Source organism: Lactuca serriola, chromosome 3, assembly GCF_051521515.1.
Source record: "Lactuca serriola cultivar US96UC23 chromosome 3, Lser_US96UC23_V15, whole genome shotgun sequence".
NCBI lineage: Eukaryota > Viridiplantae > Streptophyta > Magnoliopsida > Asterales > Asteraceae > Lactuca > Lactuca serriola.
In genome coordinates, this window is record NC_136410.1 from 56,166,127 (window position 1) to 56,191,376 (window position 25,250).

Consider the following 25,250-nt stretch of genomic DNA (forward strand, 5'->3'; position numbering starts at 1 on the left):
CAGTCGCCTAACTTGCCCACCCTCACGGGTCGGGCTGCTTACATCAATCATAGGAGATAAAATATATTGTTTGTCAAACAATTATTAAATATGCAATCAACAGGTCAATGTGGGAGTAGCCCATTTGGTAAATGTTTTGCCTCTGAGATTTGAGGCCTCGAGTTGTAACATGGCGTAAATAATTTCATGATACTAACTTCTACTGACTAACCACCGTTGTTCAAAAAAATATGCAATCAACAAGTTTTGCTAATCGATTATACAAAATATGAAGCGATAAATAATCATATTGTAAATAAGGAAATAGACTATAAGATGGATTCCAAATGAGTATTTTTATAATCTAATCTGAAGATATTGATTTTAATTTTTAAATATAAAAATTATGATTAAAATAAGTATCTGGGTATTTATACAATGTTTTAAAATATGGGTTTCTAGTTAAAACCGGTGTAATGAACGATTCATGGTTCAACCGATTTAACAGACAATATACATTTGGCAGTGTTGTGTATCGACCTTGGAGTTGTATACACTCTGGATAATTTGATCGATCGAGCTATTTAATTTTTTTTAAATGCATTTCTTTTTTAATTAGATAAGTAAAATTCAACCATCCAAATCCAATAAACTGGTTTAAGCGGTTTTTTACCGGTTTACCTTGGTTTTTGAAGAAACCGTCCGGTTCAATCCGGTCCGGTCTAGAACTTAACATAAAACCGGTCGCTGTTGAACTGCTTTCGTCCCCGGTTTCTAGTCTGAGTTCAAACCTTTTAAAATATTATATATATATATATATATATATATATATATATATATATATATATATATATATATATATATATTAGTACGTGATGTGCATGTAACTTGAATTTTTACCAACATATATAGACATAATTATAAAAGTTTCTAAGGATATAGATGATTTTCATATATAAAAAAGCTAAGAAAAATTGCTTATTTTTATAAATTATTTCCAACAAAAAAAAGAAATTATTTGGATGAATACCCTCTAAAAAATGTTAAATAAGAATATATCTTTTTATAATGCAAAGATGCAATTAACTCTCAATCGGAAAATATGGTAAGCAATAAATACAATTATTACAGATCATTTTCAAGTGGAAGGATATAGGGAAATAAATTTCTTTATTAACGAAGTACATATTATTTATTATAACATAATGTTTGCAATATTATTAGTACGTGATGTGGCATGAGCATCAACCTTTTTGCCACAAAATATTTTGATTTGGAAAATCAGTTTTTATCTTTTTATTTTGAAAACTAAAGAAAATGAGCCAAACTGAATTATCATGTAAAACATGGATAGAAATAACATGAAATTAATTATTTTTCTTTTATTTGGAATAAATAAAATATAATACATAATGCTGACTTTTTTTCACATAACAAACATTGTCGAAGACGTGATGTTCATCCACTTTTTTATTAATGTCCGCTAAAATCTTAAATTTTCACATGTCTTCTCTTTCTGCAACTCTTTCTTGACTTCTTGTTTTCTTCTTCCTCTGTTATATAAGCACACAAACTCATCCTCGTTTTCGATTTATCCCCGTGATCTCACCGTTTTCTCGCCCTAATACCGGCTTTCGATGTCATTTTCTGTGTTGAATTTTGGGGTTTTTGATTAGCTTTCAATCCTCGCGACTCTTTGCCGGATTTTATTTTTCTATCGGGTTTTCTTGGAGTGAAAGGTGGGTTTGAAAACGTCGATCCTTTAATCCATTTATTGCAGAGTTTCGCCGGAGTCCGCAGTTTCCGGTGACATTCGGTCACCGACAATAGCGGGTTTTCTCGATTTGACAAGATTCTGTTGTTTTAGTCAAGAGAAACAGTAATTGATGAGAAAATTACATTAAATATAGAAATTCTTACCATTTTCCTCCTTTAAATTATACTTGTTCGAATCAAGATATTAATATCTCTCTCTCTCTCTCTCTCTCTCTCTCTCTCTCTCTCTCAAAACAGGGGAAATCCCGAAAACATCTCTTCTTCTTCGATTTCATTTTCATTCCCTTGTTTGTAATCGTCGTTTTTTCCCTGTCTTCTTCGTAAGGAGGGATTCGTCTGTTTTTTACAGGGTAGGAGAGAGAAACATAAAACCTCTAGAAATCTCTCATCCGCCCTTCCTTTCTCTCTCTAGAAATGGTTTCAGAGAAAAGATCCAACCTTGAATGTTTCCTGGATTCCACAACCCCTGTTGTTCCATCCCAATTCCTCTCCAAGGTACGTCTCTCTCTCTCTCTCTCTCTCTCTCTCTCTCTCTCTCTTCGTCAATCCATTAAAAAACCCAATTCGTTTTTACTTATTCGTTCTTGTGTTTGATTTGTAGAGTGAGATTAGGAACCTTAATAAGCTATGGCATCCATGGGAAAGGGAGAGAGTTGAATTCTTCACGTTGGGAGATCTTTGGAATTGTTTCGATGAATGGAGTGCCTATGGCGCCGGAGTTCCGATCAACGTCGACGACGCCGGAGATGAAACTATTGTTCAGTATTATGTTCCTTACCTCTCCGCCATTCAAATCTTTACAAGCAATTCATCTTTGAACTGTCAAAGGTATTTCTTTCATAAAACGAAACTTTCTTCAAACATCATATGATCAATAATTACTTGAAAACATAATTTTTTACAGGGAAGAAACAGATTCCGAAACCAGGGATTCATTTAGCGATTCGTTGAGTGAGGAGAGCGAGAGCGAGAAGGTGTCAAGGTGGGATGGATGTTCTTCCGATGAATGTGTGTTTGATCAAGAAACATCTTCTCATTTGAACGATCGATTGGGTCATCTTTACTTCCAATACTTCGATAGATCAACTCCTTACGGAAGAGTCCCTCTCATGGACAAGGTATTCATTTGTTTCTCTTTTTGGGTATAAATTAATTATTTACCCTCCGAAATACCAATCAATGTGTAAAAAAGTAAAAAAAATCTATTCAAAATGATAGGATCTTTACCATTTTTGTGTCGTGTTTTTGGACTTGTTGTCAAGTAAATGACTATTTTGTCCTCGCGTGCATGATGCCAAGTAAGATTGAAGAACCATAGTTTGCTACTTTGGGACGCACACTGTTTTGTTTTGACGCGTTGCTTGTAGTGGTTGATGAAGACATGAAGTGCGAGAGAGTTCCCGTGGATTGTATTTTATAAAACACCCCCTCTAGTATGTTGAGAGTTCCATTTAACCATCTTTTAAAATTCTTATTGCAAAACAGGTATGTGCGTTATCTAAAAGATACCCTGGATTGATGTCGCTGAGGAGTGTTGATCTTTCACCAGCTACTTGGATGGCCGTTGCTTGGTATATTTTGTCTCTTATACTATTTTTTACTATTTTTGTGAAAACACTAAAAAATCCATAACGATATAGTTTTTGTATACGCTCAAAGATATATATATATATATATATATATATATATATATATATATATATATATATATATATATATATATATATATATATATATATATATATATATATATATTTATTTTCTCTACTAGTTGATATTATTTTTGTTAAACAACAATTATTGGGTTTTGTTTTGTTTTGTTTTTTTATATGTTTAACTTATTCGTAATTAATTTAGCTTGTTCTATGTTTTAGTATTTTTAGTATATTATTTTTTTTTTCATTTTTATTAGCAATGATTTTTTTATATATAAATCCTTTCAATTCATTAGATTAATAATTAAAACAAAAAGTTTTACATAGGAACGGACGCTAAAAATACAAACCATCTCTGTAAATTTGTTATTTATAATACAAAATTTAATTTGGTTTTTTAATATAGGTACCCAATATATCATATTCCTATGGGGAGAACGATCAAGGACTTGTCAACATGTTTCTTGACATACCATACCTTATCTTCATCGTTTCAAGGTACAAATATTGATTGGCTTATTAGTTATAAAAACTTTAGGTTCTCATAAATAGTATATATGAACATGGATATATATATATATATGGATGTAGAGCTTGATGAAAATGGATTGTCAAAGAGAAAGAGAAAGGAAGGAATCTGTGTTCCAGCATTTGGATTAGCGACCTACAAGATGCAAGGTGACGTGTGGATTTCAAGCAAACAGGATCAAGAAAAAGTTGTTTCATTTGTGAGTGTTGCTGATTCATGGTTGAGACAGTTGGGTGTCCAACACCATGATTTTAATCATTTTATGGGGAATCGCCGTGGTTGAAGAGATGTTATTCTGGGCTTTTTGGCTTTGTTTAATGGGATTTTACCATTTGGATCAATTTTCTTTTTGCCTTTTCCGGCTAACCCCGTCGTTGTCCTATGGGTTTCTAGAACTTTTGAGGAGAGAGAGGAGGATTGTGTATATTGAGGAATCCGATGAGCTTCCGGAGGTTTTATGTTGTTTAATGTTTTGAAACCTATATGCTCCGAATTTTAAACCCGATCTTTTTGGTTATCATGTTATTTTGACAAGAGTAATTGTTTGGTTTATAGTTTTTTTATAAACAAAATATAATTTAAATGAATGTTAGTAAAAAAAATATGAAAAAGGTAAAAATTGGAGATACCCTAAGTTATATAATAGATATTTGATATTGAATTAAAATAATTTTAGGTAACTAAGTAAAAAGTTCATTACATGAGGAGGTCATGGTGATACACGTTGAAGGCCAATTTGGTTCATATAATGTTTTTGAAGGAATTGAAATTCAGATGAGTTTGATTGAGGGCTATAGTCTTCTTATTTGAGTTTCATGTTTGAAGACCCGTTTATCATAAAGGTAAAACTTAGGTCAGTCGCAAACCGATGGTGTTTCCATAGATCTTGCTCCGCCACCCAAGTTAAAGATGTCTTGTTCGAGAAAGTATATAAGGATTAAGAGTGAATTGTTACTTAGTAATACTTTCTATGGACGATATATTTGTAGCATTTGAAGGGGACAATGTTTGTTACCTTGTATTATTTATGTCTCTTAATCGTTTTGCAAATGATTGTGAGTACCATATGATCCATACCGGAATTAGTCAAGATGCTTTTGGCGCCTCAACATTACTTTAGGCTTAAGTTTACCTTCACTTGGTTCAACCTTGTTCTAGCTATTTGCTCATTCCTACTTGACTTGGTTATGAATATAGGTTGGCTAGACAGATGCACATGCATTCGTCTTATTAGGGTGGTACTATATATATATATATATATATATATATATATATATATATATATATATATATATATATATATATATATATATATATATATGAGTTTTGAGCAAAAAAACATTCCTATGTGCACATGCAAAACCTTAAAGCTTTAGATCTAGATTTCTCTAATGTACATGCAAATTTATCCAAAGCTTGTAAACCCTAATCTAGCATACTATAAAAATTGAAATCTACAACTAATACAAGTTTAGAGGATTACCTTTTGATAGTAGCAAAAATCTTCAATCTCCAAGAACTTAGTATCACAATTGTAATACCTCTAATGGCTCACAAACACCAAGGCAAGAAGATGATTAAGAAGAGAGGGAATGGAGGAACTATTCCGGCTATAGGAACTCTAGGGTTTCTTCTGGTAGCCGAAAACTGAAGCCCTAGGGGTCCTTAAATAGCTGAGTTGTTATGGTTTCAGCCACACCATTCAACTGCGGTGTCCTAGGTGGCGTCAATTGCGAAACGATTCCGCATTCCTTGAGGTAGTCGTGGAATTCAAGACTAAGGTACTCTCTTCCTCGATCGGATCGAAGCATCTTGATTTTCCTGCACAGTTGATTCTCCACTTCCTGCTTAAACTCTTTGAACTTTTCAAAGGTTTCTGATTTGTGCTTGATTAAGTAGATATACACATATCTGCTATAATCATCAGTGAAAGTCACATAGAAGCGACTTGCATCCCTTGTGGTGGATCTAAAGGGCCCACACACATGGGTGTGTATGAGATCCAATAAACCCTCACCCCTTTCACAAGTACCAGTGAAAGGTAACTTGGTCATCTTTTCAAGTAAACAAGAGTCGCACACGTCATCGTCCCTAAGGTCGAATGACTCCAACACTCCATCTTTTTGGAGTTGGGCTATGCGCTTCTTGTTGACATGTCCAAGACGACAATGCCACAAGCATGCTTTGTCCAAACTATTGGAAGAGTCAATATCCAGCACATCATTTCCTAAGTTGTCTACAACCATCACAGATTCATATATTCCATTACAAGGCAATGCTTCAAAATAGAAAACACCATTAAGAAAAACATTAATAGAACCTTTTTCATTATCAAACAAAAATCTAAATCCTTGTCTATACAAACCATGAAAAGAAATGATGTTTCTTGCCATTTCTGGCGAATAGCAACAATTATTCAACTCTAGTCCTAACCCACTACTAAGCACTAAAGAGTAAACTCCAATATTGATGACAGACGATGATCTTCTGTTCCCCATGATCAAGTTTATCTTCCCATGATTCACATCCCTATTTCTTCTTAGGCCCTGCAAATCAGAACAAATGTGAAAAACCACATCCTGTATCAAGAACCCAAGAAATAGCATGCGATGAGTTATTAGATTGAATAGTATAAATACCTGTGAAGGACGGCTTGATCTTCCCATCCTTGATATCTTGCAGATATTTCAGGAAGTTTCGCTTCCAATGCCCTTTGCCATGGCAGTGGTAGCACTCTGCATCCTTCGGGTTTGAGGTGGGTGCAGCAGGACCAACCTTGGTTCCACTAGAAGAGGTGCCATCATGGGACTTTCCCTTATGGTGGATCTTAGAAGGAGCCTTCCTCTTCTTACCCTTCCCCTGCCTAATAGCCAAGACGGGGATGACTGTGGTGGGAGTTTATGCAATGGATTTATCCTTGAGGTTTCTCTCAGCAGTCCTCAACAAGCCTTGAAGCTTGCTCAAGCTGTCCTCCTCTTTGTTCATATGGTAGGTCATGCGAAACTGGTTGAAGCAAGGTGGCAGTGAGTGAAGAATGATATCAATCACCAGCTCTTCATCGAAGTTAACATTTAACTTTAGCAAGTGGTTGACATATCTCTACATCTTCTGCAGATGAGCAGTGACAGACTCTCCATCCCTCATCTTGGTCATGATCATTGAAGTGATGATCTCGTACCTCTCATGCCTGACACTTTGGTGGTACCTGTCTAGCAAATCCGGGTGCATCTCATAAGGATAGTAGTCCTCGTAGGACTTTTGGAGTTCTGCAATCATAGTCGCGAGCATGATGCAATGGACTTTCGTAACATCTCGCTCGTGGGCCTCAAAGGCAACGATCTCCTCGGTAGTAGCAGTGTTGACGTTCACCTCCTTCAGCTCCTTTTCGAGGACACACTCCTTGTCCTCATAGCGGGTAGCCATTCAGATGTTGCGGATCCAATCATTAAAATTGATCTCATCGAAGATCACCCTCCCACACAAGTTCATGAGTGAGAATGAGCCGGAAGAGGTTGAGCCTGAAGCGTTATTGTTTGAGTTCGACATCTGAAAAGGAAAAGAGACAAAGTTTGATTAGATAAGAATCCCTAAATAATCACCCAAAAGAGAAATTAGGGCTAGGATCCAACAACATTATTTGAAATTTAGAAGAGGGATGCCGTAATCTAAACAATAAATAATTTGAAGGTAAGTGAATGACGATTCACTAATTTCCACCATGAAAAAACAAGAGGAATTAAGTTTTAAATGTATTGAAAACTCCTAGATCTTTTGAGATTCATTAAACTTTTCAATGACATGTTTAAATCTCGATATGCCCTTCAAGTTTGTGACTGGGATATTGAGGATCATAAACAAGGTGTGAATAACCATGCAAATGTACATGGTGCCCCCAATGTTACAGTCACCTAATCAATGTGCTGGTTAGCCACACACGCTCTATTGATCTATGACAAACATCGAGTCACCCTTTGCCACCTTTTATTAGAGCCAAGTTAGTGTGCCGGTTAACCACACACGCTCCACTAACGTCTTAGCAAGGGTACAAAGTGTAATTTCATGGAATAACATCAAATTCACATTTTTTCTAAAGTAACTAAGATTGGGAATTTTATAAAAATATTTAGTTACTTTATTAATCATTATACTTTTAATGAGGAATTAGTTGCCCTATCCTACCCGTTCGGCTAACGACCCTCCACCAATCAAGGAAGCGGTGGGTGAGAGTGGACACCCATTAAACGACCATTTTATAGGCCATAACCTTATACCCCCTTATAGATCGACTTCGTGAATGAGGCCTACTAACGATAAGACTAGCATTTATCTTTTATATATATATATATATATATATATATATATATATATATATATATATATATATATATATATCATTATTCTTATAATATTATAATAGTATAGGGGTGAATTTTAAACTTGTAAATTTCTAGGGTTTGGAATTTAATTATTTCAAAATTAAACTTTCAATCAAAAATTTAAATTTTAAAACTCGAGGGAAAGTTTTGAAACATTTCAAAGCTATTTAAATAAAAATTCAAATAATACAATTAAACAATTAATTTGGTGATTATCTAATATTAACCTAATCCAATTTCATGCAAGATAATTGATCAAATAATTCAAATAATTAGGGTTTATCAAATAAGGCCATAATTATCTAATTAAATGATCAAAATCTATTATTTTGACTAAGATAATCACCTGGAATCAATAAAATTCAAATTTTATTAATTAAAAACATTTTTGGTAATTATCCCAAGTCAAAATAAGCCAAAATCCCGAAAATACATCTGTCTGACAGCCCGACTCGTCGAGTCCCCAATTGGACTTGTCGAGTTCATCTGACTCGTCGAGTTCACTTTGGAACTCGATGGGTCTGTCAGGTAGAAGGCAGAAAAATCGAATTCAAGCAATGAATAAACATGCAATGCATCAAATACAATAGAAACCAAGTAAGGCTCTGATACCACTGATGAGTTTTGAGCAAAAGAACATTCATATGTGCACATACAAAACCCTAATGCTTTGGATCTAGGTTTCTCTATTGTACATGAAAATTTATCCAAAGCTTGTAAACCCAAATCTAGCAATTAGCATACCATAAAAATTGAAATCATCAACTAATACAAGTTTAGATGGTTACCTATTGATTGTAGCAAGAATCTTCAATCCTCAAGAACTCGGTATCACAATTGTAATACCTCTAATGGCTCACAAACACCAAGGCAAGAAGATGATCAAGAAGAGAGGGAATGGAGGCAAAATTCCGGCTATAGGCACTCTAGGGTTTCTTCTGGTAGCTGAAAACTGAAGCCCTAGGGGTCCTTAAATAGTTGAGCTGCTAGGGTTTCAGTCAAAACCCTAAGTGGATAGCTTAGGCCCTAAGCAGCTCCAAGAACCTTCTGGAATAAGGCCCTTGGACGATTTCCAAGTGGGCTTCCACCTTGAAATCGTCCACTCCCTTAATCCACGAGATCCACAACCTAAATTTAATTATCTTATAATTGGCAATTCCAGTCCCTTTTGTTTAATTAATCTCTTTTAGTCACAAAAGTAATTCTTAATTAATTCTTGACTATTATTAATTAAACAATATGATTTCTCTTTTAATATATTATTCATATTATATATTAATAAACCATAATATTCTCTCTCTCTCTCTCTCTCTCTCTCCATAAATCATCTTGTCAAGTTGCTTTGGTGAAGGCAACCTAAAAGGAACATGCACAACCGGATCAAGTACATACCAAATATAGTTATGGATTTAGATACTAATCCAATATATATATATATATATATATATATATATATATATATATATATATATATAAGGGAGATCAATAGAAAATACATATTAGGGTTAATAAGTATCTAATAATCATGACACATGTCCATTTTAAATTACAAAAATCATCCTTATAATTCAGTTTAAATTGCACATTTAATCCTTAAACATTAACCTTTCGATTTTGTTGGAATCCTAAGTCGAGTAGGACTTGGAGACAAAGTAAGAATGGGATTTTAAGCAAGTCGGTTTTAGAGTCCTAATCTTGTTCTACAAGTCAGTAGAATGCAGGTCTATGTATACATTGTTTTTAGATTGAGTTATGATCATTGAGAGACATTGTAAGCATTTTGAGTTTTGAGTGATTTTCTCATAATAATCAAAGAGTTGTTTTGGTTAATTGTGTTTACATATTCTGAACTTGAATTGGTATCATAGCTTTGCTTTGAAATCAAAAAGAAACTTACATGTTGAACAAGGTGGTCGACATGGCAAGAGATAAAGGGACTTCAGGCGGTGCTCCGATGAGGGAGAAAGAAATCAGAGCCACTTCGGTACATTATCTGATGATCACACCCACCAATTACATTGTGTGGGCTATGAGGATGAAAGTGGTGTTGCGAATCCACAAAGCCTGGACCGTGATTGATCCAGGAACCGCCTCCAATGAGGAGAAGGACTGCCTTGCCATATGCCTGCTCTATCAAGCCTTGCCAGGAAACCTAATCATGCAAATTGGAGATCAGGATTCGGCAAAGAAGCTTTGGGATGCAACTAAATCAAGAAATGTAGGAGATGTCGGAATTTGATCGGCTCAAAATGTCATAGTCCGAATCAATTGATTCATACGTTGAGAAAGTTGTTCGGTATCGCCTCGAATCAGCAGCCTCGAAGAAACCATCGACGAATCCAAGCTGGTTAAGAAGTTTTGAAAACCTTACCCTGATCGAAGTTCCTCCAAACTGTAGCGTCACTGGAACAGGTCTTGGATCTAAAATTCGTCGGCTTTGAAGATGTAGTAGGAAGACTTAAGGTGTATGAAGAATAGATTAGGGAGGAGGATGACGCCGGAGAACGGCAATCGAGGGTGATCTTCATGAAGTCGTCTGGTGGTAGTGGTTTGAGTAATCACAGAACGCAAGGAAAAGGAACGCATGGTTTTAATGGGGCAGGCGGGTCAAATAGTCTGAATGGATCAAATGGGTCTAAACAAGTTAATCGTGCCTCACAAGGTGGCAAGCCAAATACAGGAAATAAGTCCAATTTTGATCAGCCCAATTCCAATTCCAAATACAGGAAATAAGTCCAATTTTGATCGGTGCGATAAACTCGGCCACTTCGCGTCTCAATGTCTGGACCAAATTAAAAAATTACAAGAGAGTAATTTTCCCGAAAGTGATGATAACGATGAGACCGTATTTTTACATGAGACCATGTTTGTAAACGAAGAAAAGGTGATACCGTCTCGATATGACTCACAAGATAACAATATGTGGTATTTGGATAATAGGGCAAACAATCATATGGCTGGAAACCGGTCGTTTTTCTCTGAGCTTTATGAAGGCATAACCAGGAGGTTAAATTCGGAGATAATTCGTGTGTAAAAATCAAGGGAAAAGGTGTTATACTTTTCCAAGGCAAGAGGGATCAACAAATGCTGATGACAGAGATTTATTACATACCGGATCTCAAGAATAATATTATTAGTCTCGGACAAGCAACCAAAGCCGGGTATGATATTCGAATGAAATACAACTACTTGACAATGCACGGTGTCGATAATTGCTTATTAATGAAGGTACAAAGAACTCCAAACCGCCTTTATAAAATAAAATTACAAATTGGAGTACTTATTTGCCTTCATTCGAGACTAAGTGAAGATACGTGGAGATGGCATACAAGACTTGTGCACATCAATTTCGAGTCAATGAAAAAGATGTCCAAAAAGGGTCTAGTTAAAGGGTTACCCTAATTTGATCATGAGAATCAGTTGTGGAATCTTTCTTGGTGGACAAGCAAACAAGAAAGTTATTCCCGACGAATCAAAAGTAGTTCTAGTTTACGGTTAGAAGAATGAACCGCTGGGAGCTCTATGACGACATACAAAGCAAAATGACCATAAAAATTAGTTCAAGGTGACTTATGTGATCCGATCACGATGGCAACCAAGGGTCAAAATCGATATTTTTTCACACTAATTGATGAGTTTTCACGATTTATGTGGATTTATCTCATGAAAGAGAAGAGTGCGGTGTTTACACACTTCATAAAATTCAAAGCTTTGGCGGAGAATGAAATTGGAAAGTCTTTGAAAGTTTTTAGTAGTGATAGAGGACGTGAGTTTACTTCTCTAGAGTTTAATACATTTTGTGATCAAAATGGAGTCAAACTCCACCTTACCGCTCCATACTCTCCACAACAAAATGAAATTATGGAACGAATAAATTGAGCACCTATCGACATGACACGAAGTATAATGAAGACAATGCATGTTACAAACTAATTATGGGGAGAAATGGTAAATCACTCTACAAATATAATCAATCGCATTTACATTAGAGTCCTTGACGATACAACTCCATACGAAAAGTTGTATAAAAGAAAACTGAATTTAGAAAATGTTCGTATATTTGGGTGTGTAGAACATGCAAAAATTGAACCGGTAAATCTTAAGAAGTTGGATGCAAGATCAAGATCACTAGTGCAAGTGGTTCCGAACGGGGTATGAAAGCTTATCGGTTATTTAACCCGACAACACAAAAAGTAATCGTGAGTCAAGATGTTATTTTTGATGAAACCAAAGAGTGGGATTAGGTTAATGAAGCAATAACCGACAATGAAGAACCGGGCACATTCATAGTACCATGAGACTACACAAAAGACGAGGTGAACAAAAATTAAGGAAACGATGTAAAGAACGATCCAATTGAATCGACTGAATCAGATCATGAAATTGGAGACGGAGTGAAAGTATAAGATAATGAACAACCATGTCTGGTCAATAATAATGTTCAACAAGGAGTTGTAAACCAAAGACCCTTGAAACCAAGAGTACCTCCAAGACGATTTCAATATTATGAGCTTGATCTTGATAATCTCGAAGAACTTCTCCTAACAACCAATGATGAGCCAATATCGGTGGAAGAGGCGAAGAGAGAACCGGGGTGGGTCAAAGCCATGAATGCGTAAATCAATTCAATAAACAAAAATAATACTTGGAATATCATGAACAAGCCAATGGGGGTGAATCCAATCATACTCAAACGGGTGTTCAAATTGAAGAAAAATGTAAACAGCACCATAAATCAATACAAGGCAAGGTTGGTTGCTAAAGTTTACGTGTAACAACCCGATATTGATTTTCAAGAAGTATTTGCTCTGGTAGCTCAAATCGAAACCATCTAGTTTCCTATAGACTTAGCTACTACTAACAGATGGGAGCTTCACCACTTGGATGTTAAAACTGTTGGATTAATGTCTAAGTCCATAACTATAATTGATAAAACTTGACTCGACCCGATATGGTCCATTTGGGTTGCATGGCATCAGGACATTTGGATTGACAAGATGACGAAAAAGGATACTAGTGATTTATATTAATATATTATAAGTTCTAATATATTAATATATAATCATATTATTTAATTAGTATTGATCAAGAATTAATTTGTAATTAATTAAGTGATCAAAAGGAACTAATTAAATAGGGACTCTAAGATATATGTGTGTGATGGGCCAAGTTCATTTAGGTTGGGCTAAGCTTTCATGGATAGTCCATGGAGTGTTTAATCCATGGATCATATGAAATGAAGGGTCATGGGTTTAACCCTAATCACCACACTATATAAAGATGTTCTTGGTTGGTGAAACAGCACTAGTGTGTGTACACAAAAGGGCAAGGCCGATCTCACTAGAGAGAACCAAAGTACTCTTATTCTCAAGGTTATTACAAGTGTTCATGGTGTTGTGTGAACCATTTGAGGTGTCACACTTGGGGCACTAGGCACTCAAGCTTCATGAAGACAAGTTACATCAAAGGTATGTATTCTATCTATTTTATTACCCAAGTATCAAAGATTATATGCTAGATAGGGTAATACCTTGGAATATTCATATTTGCATGTATAATAGAGAAAAAATAGATCCAAGGTATTTAGGGTTGCATGTACACTTAGGAGTGTTAGAATGTTCAAAACCCAACAGTGGTATCAGAGCCTAGGTTTGTTTTCTTGTTATACTTGCAAAATCTGCTTTAAAATCGAAGTTTTTTGCTATCTGGGCAACGGAATCGACGAGTCCATCAGGAGACTTGATGAGTTCATGCCTTAAAATTGTTCAAAATGATCCAAATCATCGAGTTGGTTCATACACTCGACGAGTTGGACCCCCAGACAGCATATTTTCGACTGTTTTGGTTGGAAATGGACTAGGAACATTACCCTAAGCTGTTTTTCAACTTATAAACCTGTTTTCGATGTGGTAATGTTCATGCTAATCCAATTTCAAAGATAATTGTCAATAGATTCATGTTTTGTATTAGTTTAAGGTTTAGGCTAATTACATGAAAAAGTTTGATTTGAATTATCTTGTTCTTATGAATTGCTTAGATTAATAGAAAAGTTATGTAAAATTGTTGTTTTCAATCCAAATTAATCTAAGAGTTGATTATAAAATGTGTTTTTGTAACTTGTCCTCAAGTTATATGAAAAGTCACATTTAAGATTCATAAAACTCATAAAGATTTCCATAAGTTATGAATAAGGAAGAGTCACATTCTTTAATAGTTTAAAGTCTTCCATAACTTGTCCTCACGTTATGGAACTTGAAGAGTTTTTGGATTAAAACTACTTTAAACACATAAGTTATGGAAATCGAATAGTTTTGAAACTTTCCCTCAAGTTTTGTAATTTGAAAAGTTTTCCCGTATGAATACTTTAATTCCAAGTTAAGCCCTTAGAATTTTAAAAGTTAAAATCAACCCTTATACTTTATAATATTATAAGTTACTATGTATATATATGTATAAGAGCAAGTCGTCTTACCATTAGTAGGCCTCATCCACGAAGCCATTCTATAAGGGGGGGGGGGGGTATAAGGTTACTGCCTATAAAATGGCAGTTTAATGGGTGTCCACTCTCACCCACCGCTTCCTTGACTGGTGGAGGGTCATTAGCCGAACAGGTAGGACAAGGACTATAATTCTCCCTTCATTAAAAGTATTAATGATAAATATAAAGTAACTAAATGTTTTTATAATTCCCAATCTTGGTTACTTTAGGAAAATATGAATAAGGTGCTAATCCATGAAATTACACTTTGTACTTTGTTTAAGTCAGTTAGTGGAGCGTGTGTGGTTAACCGGCACATCTGAAAAGGGTAAAGGGTAACTTAATGTTTATCATAGTATCGATGGAGCGTGTGTGGTTAACCAGCACATACATTGAGGGGTAAACACTTAAGAGTACCAAGTAATTTGCATGGTTACTTCACACCTTGTTTTGTGATCCTCGACATCCCAGTCACAAAACCTCAAGGGCACACTCGAGACTGAAACATGCCATTGAACAGTTCAATGAATCTCAAAAGATCTAGGAGTTTCAAATCCAAGTAAAACCTAATTAAATTATTTCATTTTCATGGTGGAAATTGGTGAATCGTCATTCGCCTACCTTCAAATATTCTATAGCTTGGATTATGACATCCCTCTTCCAAGTTATAAAATATTGTGTTGGGTCCTAGCCTTAATATTTCATACTGGTGTTATATTAAGGACTTTAAATCAACTATCTTGAATATCTCCTAAAAGATGTCTAGTTCAGACATCTATGATCTTCCCAAATCTCTTGGAACTTCACACTTCCTCCACCTCCTCCAATTATTCTCCCTAACCCACAAGTTCAAGGTCACTCAAGCCCTATTGGCAAGGCAAGGTCTAGGTGTGATCACTTCTTGGAGATGAAGTCACATATTGACAAGCCAGGAGAGTTGGGTGTCAAAGTCTTGAGAAAGTTGGTGGTTCAATCACTTTCTAAGTCACATAGTGAGTTCCTTTGGGACTCCTATGAAACAGACTATGACAAGACCCTTAATGATCTTATCTATTTGCTTGGTGCTGCTGAATCAGCAACGATTTGGAAGGCTAATAAAGCAAATTTGATTAGAATATCGACTTCCCAAAACTTTATGGACATTGACAATGGTGACACTGGAAATCCAGAAAAAGCATTCTCTTCCCAATGGAAAGGGATCGGCCATAGTCAACTCGGTTGACCAAATGGTAAAGAGAAAAGCTAAGTCTGTGATGGTCCCATGTACCATTACCAAAGGGTCCATACGTTAAATTGCCAAAGGAAGGGGCATTGATTGCGAAGCTGCCAAATTTACCTAAGGATGTTAAAGTCAATAAGTTTGACTCTACCTCAGGTAAAGTCCATTGTCTAACTCTGTTAAGCTCCTATTTGGAGATTCTATTACATAATGTGATTGGGTTACATGGTGATGTTATAAGAATCAAAGAAAGAGAGAAAGCTTAAAGGAAGTATATGCTAATTCTGATCGCAAGATGGATTTCGATCGCATCAGAATTTTGAGATGTTACTTAGGAGTTATGACACATTTCTTAGGAATAAATAACAACAAGGTTTTCATTTGCACCGTAAGGATAAGTTTTTCCGCAAAGTTTTAAAATAAAAGGAAAAATATTTGATTTTTTTTCCTTACAATGGCATTTGTGAAAAAGTGTTGCTTATATGATTCTATTGATAGCAATATTGGAAAATGGATTTGATTCTTTCATTTGTGGTAGTGTCTAAATTTACCAAATAAGGAAAGATTCTCATCACCCAAGGTTTCAGTTGGATAGAAACTTGGAAATCATGCAAGTTGTATAGTTTGATGAATGAGAACTTTCAAGAATTGGAAAATTAAGACTAATTACTTTTCCACATAGATGTGTGAGTCAAGTAAAAGAGTAAGGGATCGAGTACACATTCTTGTGCACTGATCAAGCCCACCACAAATAATGTTAAGACTATTCGTCATGATTTACTAAAGTTTAGTAAATATGGTTATACTTACAAGTTCAATTATAATTCTGAAACATTGAAAAAGTTTCAATGTATGGCAGAGCGAATAAGAAGAATCAAATTATGGCAGAAAGATAAAAGTTTCTCAAATCTGAAAAGATGGGAGAGTATTTTATGATATATGATCATCTTAATGATTAAGAGTCCTCATCATAATTCATCCTCTAAGTGCATTCTGATAGCTAAGAAGAGGAGTTATGAATTGTTGAAGTGGTTATATCAAGAAGATGATTCATACCTCGTTCCAAAAACAATTCTTAGAGGCTGTAACGCCCGTGTTTCTGGGATTGCCATTTTTAGCAATGTAATAGTCTAGGTTAACCTTTGTAACCCCAATTTGAAATAATAAAAATGTATTATTTGTGAATTATGTGAATTATGTGATTTATGTGTTTATTTTCTTATTTAATGAATTAAGAATAAAATAAGCGTCAAAATTTAAGTGTGAGATAAGCCCGATATCTTTGCATAAAGTTGTAGTGGTTGAAACAAGGATTCCGGAGATATAAGGAATGCCAAAATCCGAGTTATAACGAAGAAGTTATGACCTGTCGAAGTTTCGCGACGGGACCGGCACGACGCTGAGTGACGTAAAATATGAATTTAAGATAGAGCGATATTTAGCCTTAGCGATCTAAACGAAAGTCGTAGATTTCGTTAAACCGAGAGCGTGCATAAAAGGAACGCCCAAATCTGACTTCGTATGAGGAAGTTATGATTTTTCTAAGTTTTGACTTAGCAGTGTGCAGCCCGAATACTCGATTTGAGATCGAGCAGCTTTTAGCCAAAACAATCTAAATGAGAATCGAAGATCTCGTTGTTAGTAGCGAAACGACGGAAAGATAGGCGAGAACGGACATCGGACGAAGGAGTTATGATTTTATAACGAAGTTTTCCTGTCCGGGCCTTCTAAAAATAATTAATAAAAATAAAAGTCAAAATTAGCCGACGGAGTCTAAATGAAAGTTGTAGAGTATGGTCTGACCTTCGCGTGGATATAAAGAACGTCGAAAACGGAGCTCGTATGCGAAAGTTACGCAATTTAGAAGTTCGACGAGTCAATTACGCCCCGTGTAATTGAGTACGCCCCGCGTACTCAGTCGGATGCAACTTGTCTGACCAATACTCGAGTGCCACAGATCGACGCATGCAGTGACGTCAAAGTACGCCCCCGCGTAACCGAGTACGCCCCGCGTACTGAGTACGCCCTGCGTAATTTGAGATTACGCCCCGCGTAATCCCAGACCCTCAGCCTATAAATAGAACTCGAATTCAGCCATTTTCTCTTGTTCAAACTCTTCCCTCTCTCTAAGTTTTGCCTCGATTTGCGTGCCACTCATATCCCGAAGCCCCGGTATTATTCCCGAGCCCCGAAGCGAGATCCGAAGCCCCGAGAATCCCGAAGAGCGTTATTCCCGAGCCGAAGCCCTGCCCACGAGGAGCCGGTTTTTGTGAAGATCTTCCAGATCTGCGGAGAGACGCTATTTCTATAAGCCGTAGTGCTGTCGGATCATCTTCTGATCAAGTGAGTGTGTAGTTATTTTCTTTCCAACACAATATTATGAAGTATTTAATATAAAATACGTGCTACGTGTATATATTTTGTGGTTATATGTGTGAATGTATATTCTCTATGAAATACGTGTTATGTGTGTATGCCTCATCTGTTATGTGGAATGTGTATTGATTAAAGCATGCTATACAGGTTTTTAAACAATGTATAAAAATGTATATTTTTATCTACTAATATGTTGGGTAGAACATGGGTAGATAATTGGTTTGAAATAAACAGATGAGAGGCCTCGGTGTTATTGGTGTTATTCTAGTCATTCAGCAGAGTATGGATGACGACCACGGACTATTCTAGACTGTCCTGTGGAACACTAGCAGGCTCATTACCTGTAGGTGTTGTGAACGACGTGTTCACTGGTGTACTCTATCCCCCACATGGTTGCCTTTAGGACACTTATTGTTGAGGAAGCCCCTTTGCAGTAATGTCCGTCCCGATGAAAATCCTGAAATAAGTTCCTTATAATAGACGTTATTTTTAGGAACGTAAGGTGAGGATAACGGGAATGGGTAATCGGGTTTATTGTTGATTGATGAAATTAAATATAATTATTGTGGGTTTGAAAACCCTATATGCTCACCAGGCTCCCAAGCCTGACCCACTCAGTTGATTTGTATTACAGGAAGTGGCGCAAGAGCTTAAGATGGGCGAATCATCAAGTCATTTTTGTTTACAAGTCTGCATATGTATATATTTGTTGAACGACTTGTAATATCATCGTTTATGCTTTATGATCTATATCGGAACATGACATTCCGACTTTTGATTATGAAACGAAATCATATTTCTATATGAAATGTTTTGATAAATATCTATTTTATCATGTTTTGTTTTTGGGAACAAATTCCGCATCTCTTTTAAAATCAAACGGATTTACTCTGAAAATGTTTTAAAAAGCATAAATGAAATCGGTCTTTTCTGGCCGAGATTTTGGGGATGTCACAGTTGGTATCAGAGCATTAGTTTAAGCGAACTAGGAAATTGTAGGATTTCTAGACTTAAACTTAGTATGCTAAGTGGAGATTGTGAGATGTGTGTCTGATAAATTTTAGACACGAGCACTAGTTTATTTTAGGAAGGTTGCCTAAAATGCTTTTATGTGCTAAATGTTATATGTTGCCATATATGATATTGTTTGTTCGGATCTACGGTTTGTTGCCAACCGGATCTGAAGGTTTATGTGTTTAGGATTCTAAGCGTATGTATACGATATTAGAACTAGCATGTAATCGTTTGGAGTAATAAGGTGAAATTATTCGGTGTGTAGATCAAAAATGGTGAGAACAAGAAGCGGAGTTGGAAATGCTGATGAAAACAGGAATCAACCGCCTGTAATTCAACAAGTACCTGTTGTAGCTGATGCACCTGAGCCGATAACAATGGCTGGTGTACAAATGATGATTCAAGTGATGTTGGATCGTCAGATGGAAGAAACAAGACGCCTGCTTAGGCAGAATCGTGAAGAACCGTCAATTCAAGCGGAAGAGCCCGAGGAGAATGGAGGGCAGTCTGAAGGAGAAAACTTTAGTGGAATCATTGGTCAAGACGAACAACCAGTGGTTAGACGCAATAACCAGTATGGAGGAAATGATGGTCGTGGGTGCAAGTATAAGGATTTCATGGCATCCAAACCACCATGTCTATCCGGAAGCCCGACGCCGGTGCAAGTTATGGACTGGGTCTCCGAAATGGAGACTATGTTTGAAAGTTGCGAATGTAGCAACAGGCAGAAGACCGCTCTTGCGATCCCTCTGCTAAAATCTGGGGTGTTGAGTTGGTGGAAGCTGTTAGCTGACTCTATGCCCAAGGGAGAAGCAAGCAAAATGTCTTGGGAAGACTTTGTGGAACAACTAAAACTGCAATACTGCTCCGAGCAGGACCTTCTGGAAATCAGTAATGAGTTTCAGAATTTGAAGAAAGGGAAATTGAGCGTTACTGAATACGCTGCAAGTTTCACGGAAAAGATGAAGTTTATCCCATATTTGGTGCCTACAGAACTCTCTAAGGTCAACAAGTTTGCCCTTGGACTACCAGCGGACTATGGTCCAATGGTTAAGCAAGCAACCACGTTGAAAGCCGCCATCTGGGCTGCTAGAAATGTTGAGACCCAGATCAGGGAAAAAGGTCTGGAAAGGTCAGAGGTTGGCGAGAAAAGGAAAATCGATGGATTTTCAGGGTCCAGCAAGAAAAGTAAATTCTCGAAGTCTAGTTCGAGGGGAAGTGGAGGAAAGGTAGAAGCGAAATGGTGTGACAAGTGCAAGAAGAAGCATTATGGGAAGTGTGGCGGGGAAACCACATGCTTCAAATGTGGAAAGCTAGGGCATTATGCCAATGACTGCACCTTCACCAAGAATGTTTGTTATGGTTGTGGTGAGGAGGGGCACATCTCAAGGGATTGTCCGAAAAAGAAGGAAGCAGCAAGACCCAACATTCCGCCAAAGCCAAAGGCGAGAGCATTCCAGATGACACTGGAAGCTGCTAAAGATGAAGCTGATGTCGCTTCAGGTACCTTTCTCGTTAACAAATTGCCTGCCCAAATTTTATTTGATTCTGGAGCCAACTACTCCTTTATATCGCATGAATTTGGTAGAAAACTAGCTTTGCCTGTTGATAGACTAGATAATGCTTTATTAATCGAAGTTGCTAGTGGCAAGTTTGTACCTGTTAGCCATCGTATGAAAAACATCTTAATTGATCTGAATGGGAATAAGTTCCACGAGGAATTATTGCCTATCGAACTTAACGGTTTCGACATCGTTTTGGGAATGGATTGGCTTAGCGCCAATGATGCTGAAATTTTATGCAAGAAGAAAATAGTGAGAGTAAATCCACCTGGGAAGGAATCGTTTATGGTGTACGGAGATAAACGCAGAGTAAACTCTGGGATCATTTCTCTAATGAAAGCCAGAAAATGTTTGACCAAGGGGTGTACATCATACTTAGCATTTGTGATCGATGCTAAGAAGGAAAAGAAGGTGATGCAAAATATTCCTGTTGTGTGTGATTATCCGGAAGTATTTCCCGAAGATCTTCCTGGATTACCGCCCGATCGACAAGTAGAATTTCGTATCGACTTGTTGCCCGAGACAACGCCAATTGCAAAAGCACCTTATCGATTAGCACCGACGGAGATGAAGGAACTAATGATGCAACTTCAGGAGTTATTGGACAAAGGTTTCATTAGACCTAGTTCATCACCCTGGGGAGCTCCGGTGTTATTCGTAAAGAAGAAAGATGGAAGCATGAGGATGTGCATTGATTACCGAGAGCTGAATAAGGCAACAATAAAGAATAGATATCCATTGCCGAGGATTGATGACCTATTCGATCAACTACAAGGTTCAAGTTATTTTTCAAAGATCGACCTAAGGTCAGGATATCATCAGCTAAAGGTAAGAGAGCAAGATATCGAGAAGACTGCATTCAGAACGCGATATGGACACTACGAGTTCTTGGTTATGTCGTTTGGACTAACCAATGCTCCGGCAGCATTCATGGATTTAATGAATAGGGTTTGTAATCCGTTCCTTGATAAATCTGTGATAGTGTTCATAGATGACATTCTGATTTATTCGAAAAGCCAGGAGGAGCATGGCAGACACTTGCGAGAAGTGTTGGAAGTTTTGAAGAAGGAGAAGCTGTATGCAAAGTTCTCCAAATGTGATTTTTGGATTCGTGAAGTCCAATTTTTGGGTCACGTGGTCAACCAAGAAGGGATAATGGTTGATCCAGCGAAGATCGAAGCTGTGATGAAGTGGGAACAACCGAAAAGTCCCACAGAGATCCGAAGCTTTTTGGGATTAGCCGGATATTACCGAAGGTTTATCCAAGGCTTTTCTTCGATCGCTAGTCCATTAACAGCTTTGACCCACAAAGGAGCTACTTATGCTTGGAGTGATAAGCATAAAGAAGCATTCGAGAAGCTAAAGAAGAAACTATGCGAGGCACCGATACTTTCTCTACCCGATGGGGTTGAAGACTTCGCTGTTTATAGCGATGCGTCTGGGGTTGGATTGGGTTGTGTTTTGACCCAAAGGGATAAGGTGATCGCATATGCGTCTCGACAGCTGAAAGAGCACGAAAAGAACTACCCGACTCATGATTTGGAGTTGGCAGCGGTAGTTTTCGCACTGAAAATATGGAGGCATTACCTCTATGGCACGAAGTGCAAACTTTTCACTGATCATAAGAGTCTCCAATATCTCTTTAGTCAGAAAGAATTGAATATGAGGCAACGACGCTGGCTGGAATTACTTAAGGACTACGACTGTGAGATACTTTACCACCCCGGTAAGGCCAATATTGTTGCTGATGCTCTCAGTCGGAAGGTCAATCTTGGAAAGAAAAGGCCAAGAGCGTTGAGAATTGAAGTTGTCTCGACTATTTTGGAAAGTATAAAGAAAGCTCAAAGCGAAGCTTCTGAGAAAAATGACCGAAAGGAGGAACGTTTGGGCAAAACGTTGGTGTTCGGTGTAAACAGTCACGGACTGAAGGTGTTCCAAGATCGGATTTGGATACCTAAGACAGGAGGAGTCAGAGATCTTCTGATGGAAGAAGCTCACAAAACCATGTACTCGATTCATCCCGGTAGCACAAAAATGTATAGGGACCTGAAACCCTATTATTGGTGGCCGACGATGAAGCTCGACATTGCGAAGTATGTGGCCGAGTGTGTGACATGTGCAAGAGTCAAGGCACAACATCAGAAACCATACGGGAGTTTAGAACCATTACCTGTGCCTATGGGTAAGTGGGAAGACATTGCTATGGATTTTGTCACTAAACTACCCAGAACAAAAAGTGGTCACGACATGATTTGGGTGGTCGTTGATCGATTCACTAAGAGTGCGCATTTCATAGCAGCCAACGAGAAATGGTCTATGGAAAAGCTTGCGAATTCTTATGTGAAGGAAATTGTGAGGCTTCACGGTGTTCCGTTAACGATTGTGTCGGATCGTGACAGTCGTTTCACCTCACGATTTTGGAAAAGTCTACAAGAGGAATTGGGTACCAAGTTGTGTTTAAGTACGGCTTACCATCCGCAGACTGATGGTCAGAGTGAAAGAACGATACAAACACTTGAGGATATGCTGAGAGCGTGTACCTTGGAATTCCTAGGTAATTGGGATGAACATTTGCCTTTGGTAGAATTTTCCTATAATAATAGTTTTCACTCGAGCATAAAGATGGCACCTTATCAAGCATTGTATGGACAGAAGTGTCGTACGCCGTCTTGTTGGCTTGAGGCTGGGGAGAAGCAGTTTATGGGACCGGAGTTGGTTCATCAAACTGCTGAAAAGTTGAAAATAATTAGGGAAAGAATGTTAGCAGCTCAGGACCGTCAAAAGAGCTATGCTGACAAAAAGCGAAGACCGATGACTTTTAAAGTTGGAGATTCGGTTTTACTTAAAGTCTCGCCGTGGAAGGGACTTATAAGATTTGGTAAAAGGGGAAAGTTAAGTCCAAGGTTTATTGGACCGTTTAAAGTTCTTCAGAGGATTGGGAACCAAGCTTACAAGCTCGAACTACCAGAAGAACTGAATGGAATTCATAACACTTTTCATGTGTGTTACTTGAGGAAGTTCATGGGAGAAGTTCCCGACATAATTCCACTTTCGGAGTTGAGGATCGATGAGAACAAAAGGTTGATTGAGGAACCGGAGGCAATCGTTGACCGAAAGACTAAGAAATTACGACGTAAGATGGTTGAGTTAGTGCTTGTCCAATGGAAACACACGAATGGGCCGAATCTCACATGGGAGACGGAGAGTGACATGATGAGTCGCTATCCGCATTTGTTTGCTGGTGTGTGATTCCGGGGACGGAATCATTCTAAGGTGGAGAGAATTGTAACGCCCGTGTTTCTGGGATTGCCATTTTTAGCAATGTAATAGTCTAGGTTAACCTTTGTAACCCCAATTTGAAATAATAAAAATGTATTATTTGTGAATTATGTGAATTATGTGATTTATGTGTTTATTTTCTTATTTAATGAATTAAGAATAAAATAAGCGTCAAAATTTAAGTGTGAGATAAGCCCGATATCTTTGCATAAAGTTGTAGTGGTTGAAACAAGGATTCCGGAGATATAAGGAATGCCAAAATCCGAGTTATAACGAAGAAGTTATGACCTGTCGAAGTTTCGCGACGGGACCGGCACGACGCTGAGTGACGTAAAATATGAATTTAAGATAGAGCGATATTTAGCCTTAGCGATCTAAACGAAAGTCGTAGATTTCGTTAAACCGAGAGCGTGCATAAAAGGAACGCCCAAATCTGACTTCGTATGAGGAAGTTATGATTTTTCTAAGTTTTGACTTAGCAGTGTGCAGCCCGAATACTCGATTTGAGATCGAGCAGCTTTTAGCCAAAACAATCTAAATGAGAATCGAAGATCTCGTTGTTAGTAGCGAAACGACGGAAAGATAGGCGAGAACGGACATCGGACGAAGGAGTTATGATTTTATAACGAAGTTTTCCTGTCCGGGCCTTCTAAAAATAATTAATAAAAATAAAAGTCAAAATTAGCCGACGGAGTCTAAATGAAAGTTGTAGAGTATGGTCTGACCTTCGCGTGGATATAAAGAACGTCGAAAACGGAGCTCGTATGCGAAAGTTACGCAATTTAGAAGTTCGACGAGTCAATTACGCCCCGCGTAATTGAGTACGCCCCGCGTACTCAGTCGGATGCAACTTGTCTGACCAATACTCGAGTGCCACAGATCGACGCATGCAGTGACGTCAAAGTACGCCCCGCGTAACCGAGTACGCCCCGCGTACTGAGTACGCCCTGCGTAATTTGAGATTACGCCCCGCGTAATCCCAGACCCTCAGCCTATAAATAGAACTC

The 25,250-nt window shown here is 37.4% G+C and overlaps 1 protein-coding gene across 1 annotated transcript; it reads left to right on the forward strand.

The window, feature by feature from the left end:
- The first annotated feature begins 1,439 nt into the window (after positions 1–1,439).
- On the forward strand, positions 1,440–4,473 carry LOC145092332 (uncharacterized). The gene is made up of 6 exons (XM_079030259.1): positions 1,440–2,250; positions 2,357–2,583; positions 2,660–2,873; positions 3,241–3,326; positions 3,817–3,908; positions 4,002–4,473. The coding sequence occupies exons 1-6, from the start codon at positions 2,170–2,172 to the stop codon at positions 4,220–4,222; spliced, it is 921 nt and encodes a 306-aa protein (XP_078886385.1). The 5' UTR covers positions 1,440–2,169; the 3' UTR covers positions 4,223–4,473.
- The last annotated feature ends 20,777 nt before the right edge of the window (positions 4,474–25,250 follow it).